This window comes from Oryx dammah, unplaced genomic scaffold (genome assembly GCF_014754425.2).
Source record: "Oryx dammah isolate SB20612 unplaced genomic scaffold, SCBI_Odam_1.1 HiC_scaffold_14, whole genome shotgun sequence".
Taxonomy (NCBI): Eukaryota; Metazoa; Chordata; class Mammalia; order Artiodactyla; family Bovidae; genus Oryx; species Oryx dammah.
In genome coordinates, this window is record NW_024070198.1 from 33,565,800 (window position 1) to 33,584,821 (window position 19,022).

The 19,022-nt window shown below is 48.8% G+C and overlaps 1 protein-coding gene across 2 annotated transcripts in view; it reads left to right on the forward strand.

Moving 5' to 3' along the window:
• The first annotated feature begins 3,099 nt into the window (after positions 1 to 3,099).
• VWA2 (von Willebrand factor A domain containing 2) overlaps positions 3,100 to 19,022 on the forward strand; it is a 52,009-nt gene continuing 36,086 nt past the window's right edge. For both annotated transcript variants that reach the window (XM_040255044.1, XM_040255043.1), the window contains exons 1-4: positions 3,100 to 3,461; positions 9,247 to 9,308; positions 12,800 to 12,874; positions 14,331 to 14,464. In XM_040255044.1, coding sequence (XP_040110978.1) covers positions 9,257 to 9,308; positions 12,800 to 12,874; positions 14,331 to 14,464 — 261 coding nt within the window. In that variant the 5' untranslated portion in view covers positions 3,100 to 3,461; positions 9,247 to 9,256. The remainder of the gene's footprint in view (positions 3,462 to 9,246; positions 9,309 to 12,799; positions 12,875 to 14,330; positions 14,465 to 19,022) is intronic.

Below are 19,022 nucleotides of genomic sequence, written 5' to 3' on the forward strand. Positions count from 1 at the left end.
CATTCTTATAAGTGGATAAAAGCCACAGAAAGATGTCAAAAGGGGCAAAGAAAAGCTGGCTGTGATACACTATACATGGAATGCTCCTGCTATTTAGTCATGAAATCATGTTGGACTCTTTTGCAACCTCAAGGACAGTAACCTGCCAGGCTCCTCTGTCCACTGGATTTCCCAGGCAAGAATGGTGGCGCGGGTTCCCATTTCCTTTGCCAGGGGATCTTCCTGACCCAGGAATCGAACCGCAGTCTCTTACTTCTGCATTGGCTGGCAAGTTCTTTACCACTGAGCCACCAGGGAAGCCCATGCATGGGATGAGCTAACAATAAAATTTTGAGTAGACTGATGCTGGAAGAAGAAACACCATAATGTTAACAGGGATTATCTCTGGGTGGTGGAGTAGGTGCCGTTTGCTTAACCGATTTTTTTCTTTTGTAATGAGCACACGTTATGCAATGACACTTTTTTTCTGATGAAATATGGAAACTATAGATTATGCAATAAGACTTTTTTTTTTTTGAGTGCTTACTATGCACAAGGTGTTGTGCCAGACTGAGCTATTTTTGCTTTATGGTATTTGATTTTTAAAAAATCAAGGCACCTTCCAGATTTCAACGAGGATGCTGGCCAAAAGGCCCAATTATTACCTCCCAATGGCAGTAACAGAACACACAGGTAAACAAAGGGCAACTGCCATGACAAATAGTAACGATGCCAAAGCCAACATTTTCGCAAGGGTCGAAGCAATAAATCCCGCAGAGTCCAAGGCGGATGACACAGTCCTCCCTGCTGCACCGCTCGGGGACTGGGAGACCAGAGCAGAAGTAAGTACCTTTGTCTCCCGACCTTGGCCAACGCGTTGCTTAAAAACGCGAGGGGCAGCTGCGGGCTGGCTTCCCAGCAAAGCGATGCAGCGCCCTCGGGAGAGCGGCCCTAGCGGGGTCGGCCCGCGCCGCGCTCCCCGCCTCCCCTCGGTGCAGAACACAGGTGTCCCACGTGGCTCCCGCCCGGGCGTCCCTCCCCGGGCTTGCAGCGCCCCCTGGCCCGAGCCGGGTCCCGCCGCGCGCTCCTCGCCGTGAGTCCAGCCGGCGTGGTCTCCGCGTCGCTGGAACCCCGTTCCTTCCTGGCGCTCGCACCGGAGGAGACGCCCCGCCCCCGGGAGCCCCTGCCCCGCGTGCAGAGACGAGGCGTCCCGCTTGGATGCGGCGTCGGCGCGGCGGGTTTGGTTCGGCATTGTCTGCGCTCCACCCGAGCACGGCGGCGGGGCCCGCACGCCTCTCCGTGAAGTCGGCGTCCCGGGTAGAAAGCACCTGGCGCGCCCCTCCTCGGGGTACCCCTCCTTCGGTCCCGGGGCGAGCCGGCGGGGGTCTTGGGAGCCAGCGCGCTTTGGGCTCGGCAGCAGCCCCTCCGGTGGGTCCCCGGGAACGCCAAGCAGAGCGGCTCGGACCGCAGGTAAAGGGGACGGGCGTTCGGTGACTGTGAGTGGAGGAGGGAACCTTGTATTACACCTGGCCTTCCTAGCAGAGTCCTGGAACCCCTAACCCGGCTCATCTTTTGAATAAAGGCTTTGGGGACAAGCCGACTCCTCCTCTCCCCCCACCCCCCATTTTACAGAACAGATGCAGGTGTTAAAGTCACTCCTGCGTGCTTTTCCCAGGCAGCCCAGTGACCCCAGCGAGGTCTCTGCATGCAGAGCCTGAGGGGCCCGCGGCCCCGAGAGACTCGTCCTTGGCCTTTGGGAAGTCTTAAGGGATTTATCCTCAGTGGTGGTTCACCTGCTTGGACACCCCCTTCCCCTCCCCAACCCCACTCTGGCCAGCTGGTCCAGCCCGCTTCCTGCCCTTCTCCAGGTCAGAACCCAGCTGGCCACCTTCTGGGAGGGGAAAGGGGAGGGTCTTAGCATTGCACCTTAAAAGCTTGCCAGGGGGCCTGGATTTAAAAATTTGGTGGACACTCAGGCAGAATAGAGGAAAGGAGGGCACCTTGCTTCCCTTTCACTGTGGAATCAGTGGCTGTCCTGCTAAGAAGGGCCTTTCCATGGGGACACTATGAATTGTGTTTAGTATCTTGGAACTAAATAAATGTGTACAATTTTCAATTTAGGTGGTCCTTTAAAAACAACCCCTCTAGAACCTCTTAAGTGTTTTATAAATTGAAGTCTAAAAATTCAAGGTCTATTTTGCTTTCTCAGTGACATTGTATTAAGAAATGTGCAGTTATTGAGGAGTCAGAAAAGAGAAGGAAACCGAAGACTCAGCGCTGCAGCTGCCAAAGTCTGTGAAAGTTAATTTGCAAATGCTGCTGGCTTTCAGTAGCTTGTAGCCATTCTTTTCCTTAGATTGATGGACTACAAAGCTTTACTGGATTGTTCTTTACGTGGAATACAGCCCTTACTCTTCTTTGTAGAAATCCAGCTCAGAGCCATCTCTTGATGTATTAAGAAGTTCCCAGTCTGGATCGCCAAGCAAATCCCAGAGGTCCACGGGGATTCCATCCTTCCTTCATCACACCTGTTTCTTTGAAAACCGTCAATGACATTTTTCTTTAAATCTGGCTTTTTGGTCCACCACCCAGAGCTTAGAGTAGCTGTTTCCCTTCCCACTCACTAGGCTCAGGCTCTTGAAATGAATTATAGTCAGATGCCCATGTTTTTACAGATGAGGAGACTGAGACCTAGAAAGGGTGGAAGACTGCCCGAAGGAGAACGGGAGAGCCTGCCAGGAACCCTGGCTCCTGGGTCTGTAATGAGCAGTCACTAATTGGCAAGTGATGACACTGAGGATAAACCACTGGTGCAAATGTAAAAGCCCTTTGTTAAGAATGTGCCCACCAGGTGCGCATCTTATGGAGTTTTTTTCACCGCATCCCCAACACCTGGGAGAGTGTTGAGTGCAGGGCAGATGCTTAATAGTTGTTATTGAATAAGTTAAATTTCACGTCATTGTATCAGTGGAAGAGTCAACACTGTGAGCGTGTTAGAACAGTGATTCCCACACGTTGAGCAGTAAGAAAAAAAAAACAGTTTTAATTGAGAGGACTGTAACAAAATTGCTAATTTTTAATTTTATCCCACAAGGATATTTTTTAAAATGTGATAAACTCCTCACATCATCGACAGAGCTATTGGAGGTCCCTTGGGGACCCTGCATAAGAGTGGGTCTACGCCATGCGAGACACTCCTGCTTCAGTATCCCAAGCCATCAACCCCAAATAGCTGAACACACTCAAAGGCCCTTCTTTTAGTTCACTCTTTCATCTTCTAAACAGCTCCAGCAGCTTACTCTTCCACCGCAAAACCACCTGCTGGGTTTCCCTGATTATGATCCTCCAATTCCTCACTTCCCTTCCTTATCCTGGGTCCCTTCTCTTAACTAGATTTCCTGATCTCCACTTGGGCACCTCTGCCCTTGCCCAGAGGACGTTGGCACTGTTGGCTCCTGGGATCCTGGCAATAACCTTTCCAGGTAAATAGGGTGTATAATGTCACCCCCATTTTTGAAAGAAGAAAATTGAGTGACTAAAGTGAAAGAATGTACTTAGAAGGTTGGTCTCCTGTCTCCTGACGTCAGATTGGTGCCCTTTGCACACCAACTGTGTGCTGCATGCTTCTCGTCACGTCTGGGCTGCCTGCATCCGAAAAACTGGGCCTGACACCAAACTTGTGATTTACCAGCTCTTTGACCTTGGGCCCCAACTTCTCCAAGACCATTTTCACAAGTGTGAAAGTGGAATTGATCGCGTCTACCCTATAGGGTATATGAACATAGTTATATGACGTTAATATGTGAAATGCATGATAATCTTTTAATACCATATGTTCAGAAAGTCTTTTACCATTATGGGGGACTTTCATACTGTTTCACTGGATCTTTAAAACACTGTCAGTTATGAAACAGATGAATGAGGTGGGAAGTTGGTGTTTGCAGAGTTACCCACCTGGTTAGAAGCAGAGCTAGTTTGGAATTCCATCTTTGGAGTTCCAGTCCTGTGGATGCACCTTCCAGAATCCTATGACAGTGGATTTGGTGGCTCAGATGGTAAAGAAGTGAAGTGAAATCGCTCAGTCGTGTCCGACTTTTTGTGACCCCATGGACAGTAGCCTGCACCAGGCTCCTCCGTCCATAGGATTTTCTAGGCAAGAGTACTGGAGTGGGTTGCCATTTCCTTCTCCAGGGAATCTTACCAACCCATGAATCGAACCCAGGTCTCCCACATTGATAGACAGACGCTTTACTGTCTGAGCCACTAGGGCACCTAAAGAATATATGCTGCTGCTAAGTTGCTTCAGGCTTGCCCGACTCTGTGCGACCCCAGAGACGGCAGCCCACCAGGCTCCCCTGTCCCTGGGATTCTCCAGGCAAGAACACTGGAGTGGGTTGCCATTTCCTTCTCCAATGCATGAAACTGAAAAGTGAAAGTGAAGTCGCTCAGTCGTGTCCGCCTCCCAACAACCCCATGGACTGCAGCCTACCAGGCTCCTCCGCCCATGGGATTTTCCAGGCAAGAGTACTGGAGTGGGGTGCCATTGCCTTCTCCGAAAGAATATATAGACCCACGCAAAACTCAGGATCAAGCCCTGAGTCTTTGGAGTTGAAGCACTGACTCTAAGACTAGACTACCAGAGAAGTAACCCTAGGGAGTACCAAATAGTGAGAACTCACACAAAGGAAGCCACTTGAATACAAGACCTGGCATCACCCAACCACAAGTAGCAAGAATCTGCCTGCAATTCAAGAGACCCATTCGATCCCTGGGTCAGGACAATTCCCTGAAGAAAGGAATGGCTGCCCACTCCAGTATTCTTATCTGGAGAATTCCATGGACAGAGGAGCCTGGCGGGCTACAGTCTGTGGGGTCTCAAAGAGTTGGACATAACTGAGTGACTAATACACATACTGACAGTTTCAATAAAGGATTTTCAAATACTATCAAAACAAGCATCAAAATCTCTTGTTAGGTACAGAGTGTGGGAAGCCTGTGGTTTACGCCCAATCTGCCTCTTCTCCCCAGCCATCCAGGGACCCAAAGGACATAGTTTGTCCCTTGTGGCTGATTTCTGGTTGACAGACTGTTGGGTTCTGAAAATTTGTGATTTTTTTAGGGAAAGCATAGTGTGCCCCAGAACAACTTGTGAAATGCCCTTCATGCCTTATTGGACTAGAAACGTGTCAACCACTTCCCCTGACTGCCTGGGTTTGAGCCAAGTATTTTGCCAAGTGAACAAGGAAGATGTTTGTTACAGCAAAAGACCACAGGCTTCCTGGCTGACTTACCTCCAATTTGAAAGTCTTTCCCTTCTGGTGTGGACTGTTTTTGTAAACGGTTCAGATTTCCATTCTACTGATGGAGAGGAGGCTGCCAAGGGCTAATCTAATATTTGGGGTTGGAATTGCATTTTGTAAGGAGGTGGAAGTGCTCTCCTTTTTCACCCTGCCCTTGTTTCATTTCGGATCATAGAGGAGAAAGTGGCCATTGTCCTGCAAAACCGCCTTTAGCTATTGCTCCTCTGTCTGGCCCTTCTTTTTCAAAAATAGCCTTGTGTGGCCTTTGCTTTCTTCCTGTCTCTTGGGAAATGCAGTCTCCAGGCAGCACGTTTTGCGATGCCCTGCAGCAAACCTCACACATCTGCTGTTCCAGTGCTGCTGGTGCTGCAAGGAATCAGAATGTGAAAATAACAATCAGATGGAAAGACCAGGGAGTCGGGGAGTGATCCAGGTCCTTGTGTGAGAACCCCAGAAGCCGGGAATGACGATGTGTGGGATTAGCATGAGTAATGGAATAGAAAGGAGCAAATGTGATGAGCCAGGTGTTTTGTAATGGAAGCGGTTTGACAAGGTATACCTGGAAATGGAAGCTTAGTTTCTGCCCATGGGTTGCAGACCACTCCCATCTGCTTAGTACAAGACTGCAGAAAGTTCTCAAAATCTTCTCAAGTTATGTGATCGGGTGTGGGAGTTGCTGGCAGCTGATGGAAGACTGCCAACAGGTGAGATTCAGGGTGGCAGATTTTTAATTAGGCTCTGTTCCTCTGTTCTGATCTCCCACAATCAGGAAGATGACAGATGGAACAGAACACAGGGAGGCCAGAAGGAGTAGGATCCACTATTAACTGTCTCACCTGGGGCAGAACTGTCTCATCTGTCTCACCTTGGCATCTCCCTGTCTCAGCTTTCCCATCTGTCAAATGGGGGCTTGCTGTGAGCATTAGGAGAGAGAAGATACATAAGCAGAGAGCCTGGTGTGTGTTAATCTCTGTCATGTTCAACTCTTTGTAACCCCGTGGACTGTAGCCCACTAAGTACCTCTGTCCATGGAATTCTCTAGGCAAGAATACTGGCATGGGTAGCCGTTCCCTTCTCCAGGGGATCTTCCCGAACCAGGGATCGAACCCCGGTTTCCTGCATTGCAGGCAGATTCTTTACCGTCTGAGTCACCAGGGAAGTCCTCAGAGCTTGGTACTGGGTGCTTTAGTGAGTAAATAATGCTCACTAGGTGGGAGCAGCTTTTTTTTTTTTCTTTACTGTGGAATTCATCCTTTCAAGTCTTAGATGTAGGGTTGTATTTAGAATGTTGAATTAGTATTGAAAGAAAGTTTTGCTGTGTGAGGAAGGGGGATTGAGCTTAATATTTGAGATGATTGGGTGGGAATAGATAGTGCAGAGTACTATTAATTCTGTATCATCATTGAAACAACATTAGGTTCATTTATCTTGGTATACAAAAGGATACTGTGAGTGCAATGAGCACAGATTCATCAGGAAGTATCCCTCCAGCCCACCTGCCTGAAGCATTATGATGCTGATTTCCAGCAAGCACGTGTCTCACCTACTACCTGCCAGGCACATGCAGAGACTGAGACACAGCCCCTAGTCCCCGAGCCATTTGCCACGTGGCAGGCCGGTTCAGTGTGGGCTGTGTGACAATGGGGATTGAGATGGGGGGGGCCACGGGGGTCGGTGGGGGCGGTGCTGCTGAGGTCTCAGGGTCAGCACCGCCTGACCCTGGCACTCACAAGGAGGCACTTGATTTCGAGATTGCCAACCTAAATTTTGTTTTAATGAGCAGAACCTTAAGAGGCTCTGGAAAAACATTCACCTGGGCAAGCAGAGCCACATGGTGGAGCCAGATGGATCTGCCTAGGTTTGTCCCCTAGTACAGGGAGGGGCCCTGTGTTCACAAACACCGTGCTCTGCAGCAGGAAACCTCTGTGCTCCCTTTTGCCTTGTCCTCACGGGAGGCCGCTAGAATCCTAGTTTTATTAAAAAAAAAAAAAAATTAACAGGCCTGAGCCTCAGAGTCCTGCGTGTGCCCAAAGTCGGAAGCTGTGATCCCAGAAAATGTTGAGCCTCAGGACTGGATGGCACAGGGGTACCCTTTCCTTCTCCTCCGAGCTGGCCCTTGTCCCCAGGCCTCGCCCCTGCCTGGCTCCCAGGTGTCAGGTCTGGACTTGTCCCACGGCTGTTGTGTGGAGTAAGAGGAAAGAGAACAGGAGGCATGGCCCCCACCGGCCCCTCCTCTCCCTCTGACCATGCCTGGGGAGCTCCTGCCCTCCTCCCTCCTGTAGTACCTCATCTCCGGTTCTTACTTAGATGAGGTGAGCCTGGGAAGCCTCTCAGTTACTTGAAGCACAGAGACTCTCAGCTGGTTAGGCGATTCCATTTAGTTTGCTTCAGGAAAGTTTTGAAATCCAGAGAGCTGAATAAACGGTGGAGAAAGGTCTGACCATCATAGGTCCATGGTGGAGATGAGATCAAAAGGGGATTTTCTGGTGTTTTTTTTTTTTTTTTTAACCAGAAGACATCTTAGCAGCCTCTGGTCCACTCTCCTCATTTCCAGGTGAGGAACTGTGGCTGCTCTCAGGGTCGCACGGGGTCGGATGAGAAGTGGGACCCCTGGACCCAGGGTGCACACCCTCTGTCGTCGTGGGGCAGAGGTAGCTCCTGAGTCATGGTGTGCCAGCTCAGTGTGTATGGCGTTCAGGAGGATGGCCCACGGACCTTGAGCTGACCTCGGCTCTAGGAGTAGCATGGTTAGAAGAAAGCCCTTTGGACGGGGACCCGGAGACTCAGGACTCCTCCCCTTCTGGGCCCCGGGGACGCCTTCCCATTTACTTCTGGGGTGTTTACCCTTATTCACTGAGTCTTCTCCTTAGTTTGATACCAGAGCGCGCCCCCTGAGGGTGGGAATGCAGGCCCAGGGAGGAGGGGGTCAGCACTGGTTGGCAAATCCTCTGAATTCAGAATCCAGCTGTGTTTCGTTCCTGCGTCGGCAAGGTGTGTTTTCACTGCCCGGACAGAGGTGGTTGGGCTGCATCAGAAAAGTAACACAATTCATTTTAGCGCAGATTAAGTTAGAGGCACGTGGCTGAGTCACCGAAGATGACCAGGAGACTGCTGCCAGGTGTTTTGGAGAAGTGGTGTCCCTAATGGAGGCGGGGAGGGGCGGTCCCAAGGGCCGAGATCCATGAATGGAATCTTGGGCCCTCTGCCTTGCCTTCCGTGTTTGTGTATGTGTATATATATATTTGGCTTTGATGGATCTTTGTTGCTGTGTGTGGGCCTTCTCTGGTTGCAGTGAGCAGGCGCTATTCTTCACTTCTGTGGCTCCTCTTGTTTTGGAGACAGGCTCGAGGGTGCATGGGGTTCAGTAGTTGCAGCACACGGGCTCAGTAGTTGTGGCTTAGTTACCCCGAGGTGTGTGGAATCTTCATGGACCAGGGATGGAATCCTTGTCCCCTGCATTGGCAGGCGAATTCTTAACCACTGGACCACCGGGGAAGTCCCTATCCATGTTCTTAGGCGCAGGAGCACGGCCCTCATTGAGAATGTTAAAGGAACTTTCGAGGGTGTCAGGTTGAAGTGAGTTTTCTCTGTCCAAGGAATTCTCCAGGCAAGAATCCTGGAGTGGGTTGCTATTCCTTTCTCCAGGGGATCTTCCTGAGCCAGGGATTGAGCCTGGGTCTTCTGCACTGCAGGCAGATTCTTTACTGACCGAGCTGCCAGGGGAGGGGAAGATGTTAAGGCTGTCCTTTAAAATCAGAGTCATTGGAGTAAAGTCTTCCATGGCTTTTTGGGATCTGAGTCTTCTCCAGACTGCTGTAGTTACCATGCAAGCAGCAGCCTCGAGGGTCGTATCTGTGACCTGGGAAAGGCTGACCCCTGGCCGTCTTGTTTGGGGGTATGACTTGGGGGAGCTCACAGAACTGATTGCTGATCCTTTTTTTTAATTGTGCTTGTCCTGGCCCTCTAGTCACATCGACATGCCCTCTTTCCTGTTGCTGGAAGCCACCTGCATTGTCCTGTTTGCTGGCGGTGAGTGTTCTTGGTGTGAGAGGTGGGTGAGGTGTTGAGGGGTTGATGCGCCTCACATCTGGTGGATTTTGACTTCTAAAGGTCTCTGGAGTGCATCCATGTTTCTCCACTCCTGGCCACCTGCCTAGTCTAAGCCCCATCCTCTGGTGCTTGGACCACGGCAGCAGCCTCCTGACTCATCTCCCTGGATTCACCTGGTCCCCCTCCATCCTGTTCTTCACACATTTCAAAATGCAAATCTGGTCATATCTGGACCCCTCTCCATTCCCACTGCCTACCTGAAACTTTTAAGTGATATTCGCTGCTCTGAAGAGGGCCTGCCTGATCTGACCTTATGCCACGTGGTGTCCCCTCTGGAGCCCCCTCCCTCCTCCTCTTTGCTGCAGCCCACACTCCTTCCAGGCTGGCCCAGCACCCTTGCTCCCTCCCACCCTGGGGTTCTCAACTATGGTGGCCCGTCTGCCTGTTTCACTGACTCGCCCAGCACCTCTACCCTGGCAAACTCCTACTCACCCTCCAGCACCCAGCTCAGTTTCTCCTGGATCCCCAGGTCAGGTCAGATCCCCCTACTAAAACCTCGGGTCCCGTTGAGTCTCTCTGTTGTGTTGCACTTAATACAGATATGAGTTTATTTCTGTGTGAATTTTAAAAAATGAGTGTTTCTCTTCTACCCTGGACACAGGCTGTGTAGTCTTGGCACCTCACAGTGGACTCAGTGCCTAATCTGTGCTCAAGAAGTAGATTAGTGAATAGATGATGGAGCAAATCAGTTTTCTGTTTACTTCCCGCACCGGCCCTCCCACATTCTAAACTCTGAAATACAAGATGGTAGAAAGGAATAGGTGTGTTTTGTGGGTTGGCTGATGAGTAAGAATGAGCGGGCTGGGTGGCTGGCTGCCTGAGGCAAGCCCAGGGTCCTCTTGCAGCCTCAGAGGCTCTCTTGCAGTTCCTCCTGGGTCTGTGTTTCTGTGAGTTGGGGCATCCTCGCTATTCATTGGCTGCTGTCACCGTCTGCTTGTTTTCTGGACCCTCAGGGAGACAGAGGCTGGAAGGACGTGGTTGCCCAGTCCGCCTATCCCCTCTCTTGAAGCCATGTGTGTGATCAATGTCACACAGTGGCTTCATGACCGAGGGACTGGGATGAAATGAGACGTGTTTGGGGACATGCAGTCCCTGGGGGCCCAGGCACAGTAAAGCTTCTGTTTTAACTCACTGCAGAAGCTCACCCTCTGTAGCCTGTCCAGTTTACAGAGCACTGGATCTGACACCCCTGGGTTGTACCGATGAGACAGGGAAGGCTCAGAGAGGCTAAGTCATTTGCCTGGGGCTGCACAGCTTTCAGGAGGAGGACTGGGATGAAAACCCAAACCTGAGTCTCCCCACCCTGTCCAAGCAGGCAGTCCTCAGAGGTGAAGACTGACTTGGTTGGGAGAGGAAGCCGCAGTCACATGCTCATTGACTCTCTGTTCCCGGGGGAACGTCTGCAAAGTCCTGAGGTAGTTTCACAGGGGCACTGTGGGATGTCACTGGGTACCTGCTCCCTGGAAGGAGGTCTCACTGGCCCCTGCCAGGACAGCTGAACCCATGATACAGTTACATAAGCTGAGTCATGTCCGTAGTGAGTGGTCCCTGGTCACGGAGTTCCTCCTCCCATCTCCCATCCAGGGGTGATGGCTGGTCAGTCTCCAGCTGGAGAATGTGCCAGTAAAACATTTAAAAAGACCTTAGGGATTCCTCAGGGACCTCCCTGGTGGCCCAGACAGTAAAGAATCCTCCTGTAACACGGGAGACCCTGGTTCAGTCCCTGGGTTGGGAAGATTCCTTGGAGAAGGGAATGGCAACTCAGTCCAGTATTCTTGCCTGGAGAATTCCATGGACAGAGGAGCCTGATGGGCTAGTCTGTGGGGTCATAAAGAGTCGGACATGATTGAGCTACTGACACTTTAAGGATTCCTCAACTCCTGGACTTTTTGTCAGTGATTCATGGGCTCATGCAGGAGAGCTTGGTGCTTTCCTGCTTTGACTTCAGGGTCAAAGGAGGTGAGAATTTTTAATTCATTTGGCCAAACTGTGTGCAGAAAGCTGGGCTGGGCTCTGAGGAGACAGGTGAAGGTGTTTCTGCCCCATGAATGAACTCCAGTGGGCACTGCCAATTAGAGGCACCCCTCCCCCCAGAACCTGAGCTCATCTTTGGCGTCCTCTTCCTTGTCACCGTCCTGGCAGTGGCAGACCTCCTAAGCCCAACTTCCTTGTGTTATGTGATTCCTACCACACCTCCTTCCTGGCCTGATTCCATCTCCTTACCTCTTTCCCCAGCAGCCTCCCCCCACCTCATATTCCTTCATCTGCCCCTGGCCTGGCCTGGCCTGTTCCTAGCTTCTGCACACCCTTACCTGGTGCCTTCTGTGCTTATCTACAGGACATGGACTTTACAAGCATCTGCATGTCTGCTTTGTCTGACAGTGACCATGCATGTTTGGCTTTTCAAATAACCCCTCCAAGTGGCACCTCATTGTCTTCAGGACTTTCATCGTGGTTGGCTTACTGTTCAGCACCTGGCATGCTACCCGCCCTCAGAGTTCATTTTGTAAATTGTTATTGACTGCTCATATGCCATTACTACAATTTTACTGGGTATCACATAGAAGAAAAAGGCGTATCCACAAACTTCCTACCCAAAACTTTTTAGCCCTTGTTCATGTTAATTGCACTGAATGATTGTATCAGTGTTACTCTGAGTCCTATCTCTATGGGTATTTGTCATCGACCCCATTCTTCTGAAACAAATAACATTGAAGGAGATGTCTTGGTGGCACATTTTCCCTTCCCTAAAATTGTTTTTCCTTTGGATCAATTCCCAGGTGTGATGTTATGTAGCCTAACCCCTTTTATGACTCCTAATTCATTTGGCTAAATTGTTCTCTAAAAAGATTGTACCAATTTACTGTGCCACTATTGGAAAAGGTTTTCCTGACATGATCTTTCCAGTTACATTTACATTTAAACCTTGATCATCTAAATTTCACACTTAAAAGGGTACCCTGTGGTTTGAGTTAAAGCATTTTGTCACCTATTTGAAAATTTTCCCTTGTGCTTTTCTAGGAATTCTCTTCCTTCTATGAATTGTCTGTTCATGTTCAAGGTTAATTTTTATGGCAAGATGCTGCACCCAAGAGGGGCACCCAGTTCTTATGCCTAACCAGGAGCAAAACTCATCAGAATCAAGGCTCTCTATATCCCCTGGGGAGATATTTTTAATTTTACTCTTCAAAATACCTGAATTTAAATGCAAAGGCGCCTGATAAAGTTGGAGTAATTGGGGAGGGCATTATTAATGTTATCCATCTGGTAATTCTTACAATACAGTATCATTAAGCTCTTCCACATTCCTGTTTCCTCTATTGTTGCCTGTTCACTGTGGTCACATAACGTGGAGTCTCGGCCCCCTCCCCTCTCTGCCGTGTAACGTACGCTTCTGTTTCCTCTCCTAGTGCCTCCATCCCTCCCACTTCAGGAAGTCCATGTGAGCAAGGAGATTATTGGGAAGATTTCAGTCGCCAGCAAAAGTAAGCCCATGTTTTTCTTGACCCTGCAAACTCTCCCACTTCAGCCTCTATGTGATGGACCCAAGGGAAATCTTTTGGCTTCAGACAGTTCCTTTCCCAGCCCTGTCTTCTTTCATGCTGTGGTCAGGGTCATTTTCCCCAAACAGAGGCCTTGACGAAGTTCCTCTCCTGGGTGAAAAACCCAGGAAGATCCCTATTGCTGGATTTCTTGACCCTTGCTTCAAGGTTCTTCTGTTGTATGACCACCACCTACCCAACCAGCCTCATCGGCTGCTATGTTTCTTCCTCTTTCTCTCTGCTTGGCATTCCCTCCACATGCTCAAGCCCTGCCCTCCTGCTTGCAGGGACTCTCCGGTCACCTTCCCTCCCTCTCTGGTGAAATCCCCCTAGCTTGTTGCTACTGGGTGGCACCTTCTCACTCGTGCTTCTCTGACTTCCAGTCTCTCATCTTCATGGTGAGGTGACAGGTGTGGACTCTGACACCCTGGGTTGGACTCCTCGGCTCCACCACTTCCTGGTGCTTTGACGTCAGGAAAGTTCCCTGAACTGCCCTGTACCCTGCTCTCTTTATCTTGCCAATGGGAATACAAATTGTAAATCTATTTAGGGGTGGAGGTGGGGGGGCTAGGAAGCTGATAGCTAAAAGGTACAGAGTTTCCTTTTGAGGAGATGAAAGGTGTTCTAAAATTGACTGTGATGGTAGAATATCTCTTTGAATATACCAAAAGCCATTGATGAGATTGTTGGATGGCATCATCGACTCAATGGACTTGAGTTTGAGCAAACTCTGGGAGATAGTGAAGGACAGGGAAGCCTGGCGTGCTGCAGTCCATGGGGTCACAAAGAGTCAGACACAACTGAGCACCTGAGCAACACAAAAAGCCACCGAGTGTATACTTCAAACATTGACTTATATGTGAATGACATCTCAAGATAACTGTGAAAAAATTATAATCTATCTCAAGGTGGTTATGAGAATTAAATAAATTAGTGCATTTAAAGTGTTTAAAGCAGAGTATCTGACCTATAGGAAAGATTTGGTCAATGCTTGTGATTACTTAGGCTCTTGGATAATGCCTCCTTATATACCAGGGTGCCTGACTATGTCCCAGGCTAGATTGTGAACCCTGAAGGCAGGATCCAAGGCTCTGGGGTATCCCTCCGTGGCTCCAGTAGCCCCTCCTCTCAGATGGCTTAGTGTTGTTGAGTTAGACTCTCTCATTATCACACAGACTTTCATCAGTGTTGTGCCCGTGGTAGGTCCATGCTCCCCGCTGCAGGGGAGCATTGCCTGTGGCCCACAATCGTCTCCGCGGTTATTGCCCCCACGGTACTAAGAGGAGCTTGACCCACTGCAAGATTGTTTCCACCTCCACTCTGCTCTGGAAGGAAGATCTTCTCGGGACCAGACCACAGGGAAGCTGGCTGTCACTCATGTTGCTCCACTCTCCCCTAGTGATGTGGTGCTCGGCTGCAGCGGACGTCCTGTTTCTGATGGATGGCTCTCATAGTGTCGGGAAAGGGAGCTTTGAAAGGTCCAAGCACTTTGCCATCACGGTCTGTGATGCTCTGGACATCAACCCTAGGAAGGTGAGTTTAAGTCTCATTGTCTTTGTATTAGGGTGTCTGGCTGCAAGTGACAGCCCATTTTAAGTAGAAGAGGGCATTTACTGGCTTGTGACCAAGGGGATGGTTCCAGGCATGATGGAATCCCAGGCCTCAATCGCTCTTTTTCTCCTCCTCTCCATTTTGCTTTCCTCATTTGGCTTCCCCCCGAGGCAGGTTCTCCACTCGGCAGAGTTGCCCTACACAGTCCTTCAAGCTAGTTATCCCCAGAAAAAGAAAGTGGACTTCTTTTCCTGTAGAGCTGGCAGGTCTTCAGGAGGGCTCTGATTGGGCAGATGTAGGTCACATGACAATCCCTTTGCCAATCACAGAAGTCAGAGGGAGGAGCTTGTCTGGCCATTCCTGAGTCAGGCGCTTATCCTCCTTCTTGGGGTGGGGATGAACACTGGGACTTCCTGCTAGAAAGAGTGGTTGTGGTTGCAGAACTGTGGGAAAGGGAAAGCATGCTGCAGACGAAAACTACTACAACTATTTCTGAAGACTAGGAGTAGGCAATGGCACCCCAGTCCAGTACTCTTGCCTGGAGAATTCCATGGATGGAGGAGCCTGGTAGGCTGCAGTCATGGGGTCTCAAAGAATTGGACACGACTGAGTGACTTCACTTTCCCTTTTCACTTTCATGCATTGGAGAAGGAAATGGCAACCCAGTCCAGTGTTCTTGCCTGGAGAATCCCAGGGACGGGGGAGCCTGGTAGGCTGCCGTTTATGGGGTCGCACAGAGTCAGACACAATTGAAGCTACTTAGCAGCAGCGGCAGCAGCAGCAGGGTCTTAATACAAATCAGCTCCTACTCTCTGTGTTCGCTTGAAAGGAGCAGCCCCTGCCTGGTGAATCCAGCCAGTATCTTCATTTCTTGTTCTTCCTGGTTCCAGATAGCAAGTCTTAAATGTCAGCAGTCTGTGCTAGCTGTGGCTTTTGTTGCTAAAAAATGGCATTTGGGAACAAGTCAACAGAAAAATGGACAATAAACACAGACAGTTCCCAGAAAATGAAACACAGATGGCCCTCTGACATAGGAAAAGATGCCCAACCTCATTCAATGAAATAGCAAATCTCTGACTGATACACTATTTTCTGTTTAACTGGATGACCAAAAATCTAAAGTTTGGTTTCATGCTTCATTGGCAAGCCTGTAGGAAACTGGTGTTCTCATGCTGGTGGGAATATGCAGCCTCATTATGGAAGAATCTAACAGAGTGATGTCATTTGCCATCCAAATGACAAAGGCTGGGACCCTTTGACTCAGTAATTTATCCTATAGATACTCCCACAGGTGCAAAATAATTCACACTCAAAGTTATTCGTTGCAGTGTTGTTTGTAATTGTAAAAGATTTCAGGCAACCCAAAAGGCCTGCTCACAGGGGTAAATCCTTTATGGTGTCTTCATGTAATGAATCACAGGGCAACTGTCAAAAGTGTATGAGAAAAGTCTTTGATGTGGAAAAACACCAACACAAATAGAGTATAAAAGTAAGGTGCAGATGGTATGTATGATGTGTTACTCTTTATGAAAAACGGAGATGAAAAGAGCTTGTATTTGTTTATATGTGCATGAAGAAACTCTGGGGGCATTTGTAAGAGGCAAAGAGCAGCAGTTTCCCATTGAGGGAAGGAGTGGGAACTGGGCAGATGGGGCACAAGTCCAGGGGGAGGCCCATCGGTATAAGTGTCTTTATACTTTTGAACCATGTGAACGGATTCAAAAATCATCTAAAATTTTAAGAAGGGCATTTTGGTTTGGAAAGCTGTGAATGAGAGACTAGTGACATACAGGTGGAGGAAGGAAGTGGTTTTCCAAGATGACATTCCTGGGTTAATCCTAGAAAAACCTCTAGGGCTTAGGAGTAAAAGGGGCTTTTAATGAGAGCAGATTTTTTCCAGAAATGACATGTCATTTGTGAGGAATGAGCACATTATCTTGAACTTCAGGCCATCTTGCATGGTTGTAGCTGACATCATTCTGTCTAGATACTGATAGCCAGACGTTCCAACTATAAAGTCAACCCATTGTGGACTCTCAGAGGCTCAAGGCCAAAGGCTGCTGAATCTCTGCCCTCCTCCCCAAGGGACCCTGCTTTTTAAAGGAAATGATTCCTTGGGGGAGTTTTGCTAGTTTTTTCATGGAGGAAGAGCCATAACGATCAAACACTGTTGACCTTTAAATGGATGTAGTATGTCCTGAAATGGGTGGTCTGGAGATCCCAGTAGATGACAAGTTGGAAGAGAAGAGCTTCACGGATTATTAGAGAATGTTTCATAGGTGAAGATACAGGCTCAGAGAGGCTAAGTGGCTGCTTAGGGTCACACAGCTCTCAGCATGGAGGAACGGGGGGCTCTTGAGTATCAGCCCAGGACTTCACATTCTGCTCTCACAGTCACATAGGCCGTGGACAGCTGGTGACATGGTGGGGTGTGTGTGTGTGTCTCTTTACATAGAAATGGTCGGTGCTGATGGAATTCAGCATCCTCAAAGAGAGCGTAAGGAAACTGTGACCTAAAAACCAGTATGGGCGGTACTGCTGGGAGCAACTCTCCCAACCCACAGGTGCCCAGAATTCAGGGAATTTAATGTTGCCAAACCACGTTTAGAATATGGCGTTTTTAAGGTGGTAGTGAAGTCGCTAAGTAGTGTTGCTCTTTGCGACCCCGTTTTCTGTAGCCCGCCAGGCTCCCCTGTCCATGGGATTTCCCAGACAAGAATACTGGAGTGGGTTGCCATTTCCTCCTCCAGGGGATCTTTCCTACCCAGGGATCAAACCCACATTTCCTGTATTGCAGGCCGATTCTTTACCACTCTGCCACCAGGGATGACCTAATTTTTTTTTTTTTTTTTTAAGGTTAGATATTGGCGAACTAGACAGTGCCCACAACAAGGAGACAGGATAGTGAGAGGCCTGGACATTTTCATATGAGGGAACCTGACTGTCACTGTCACTGGAAGGAGGGTGCCAAGTGGCTCTGTTTTATTAACGGGACGAAGTCTGGCTGTTGAGGGAGCTGTATTTGGGTTTGACACGAGAAAACTTTCTCATAGCACGACTTGTTGAGCTAAGGAGTTGGTGTCTTTTTTTGCAAGCAAATGAGTGCCTCCACCTCCAAGCTGCTCAGACTTGCTGGAATTGCCAGTTGAAGAAAGATTTTTGCAGGAGGCTGATTTCAGATGCTTCAGTCCAACCTGCGGCTCCAGGTTCGTCATGTTTGCCGCTGCATTTTTGGTGTCTTGTTATTGGGCTTCCCATGTGGCACGAGTGGTAAAGAACTCACCTGCCAATGCTGGAGACTTAGACACAGGCTTGGTCCTGGGGTCAGGAAGATCCCCTGGAGGAGAGCATGGCGGCCCACTCCAGTATTCTTGCCTGGAGAATCCCATGGACAGAGGAACCTGGTGGGCTAGAGTCCATGTGGCCACAATCGGATACAACTGAAGCGACTTAGCACAGCATGGCATGTCTTGTTATCTCCATGTATTGAATACAAGGAATTTGACTTGCACTTTATTTTACTTTCTGGGAAGAAATTTTCAAGTAGCTATCAATTAAAGCTTTTTATGGAGGCTCTGTTTTGAGGGGGATTTAAGGTGTTTGAAGTCTCCTCTCAACACTTGCGCTGAGAAGTTCACTTCCTGGCTCTAATATAATGACTGCAGCAGTGATTACAGTGTGGTGAGAAATCCGGGCGGGCTTGCTTCTGAGCATACAGTAAACTGAAGATAAAAGGTAGCTATTTTGCTCCCAAACCGCCAATTAAATTAAATGCCTTGGCTACTGACTCAAGCTGTTTCTTTCTTGTTTTGAAGTTGATTCCTTCCTGTTTAAGTAAATACAGCCAGCTGTTGGTCTCAAGGGAGTCTTTTTTTTTTTTAACCAATTCATTCACATAGTTCAAAACAAAGACATTCAATGAAAAGTATCCCTCCCAGTCATGTATTTTCTATTTGCCCAGTCCTCCCTACCCCTACCCCTGCTGTCTTGAGCATCCTTACAGAATTGCTTCATGCAGATAGAAGCACTATGAATGTATATTCTAATTTTTGCCATTTTCACACAAAGGGTAGCATGCTTATACAGTTTTATCTCTCATCTCTTTTTCCTCACATTATCCTGAAAGTCTTTCGTATCTAGGTAGATAGGTAATATAGGTATTAATATAAGCATATATCATTTTTACGTGTGTCCCAGATGGCTCAGTGGTAAAGAATCTACCTGCTGATGTAGGAGATGTGGGTTTGATCCCTGGGTAGGAAAGATCCCCTGGAGGAGGAAATGGCAACCCACTCCAGTATTCTTGCCTGGGAAATCCCATGGACAGAAGAGCCTGGCGGACTACAGTGAGTGAGCATGCACGAGTATGCATTTTTATAGCTGATTAATGTTCCATCATAAGAATTTACCAAGATTTGGTTAACCAGTATGTGTGTGTTAGTGGCTCAGTTATGTCTGTATTTCCTCTTCTGTGATCTCGGTTCATATTCTTGGCCTATTTTTCTGTCGGATTGTTGATCTTTCTCATATCAGCTCCTAG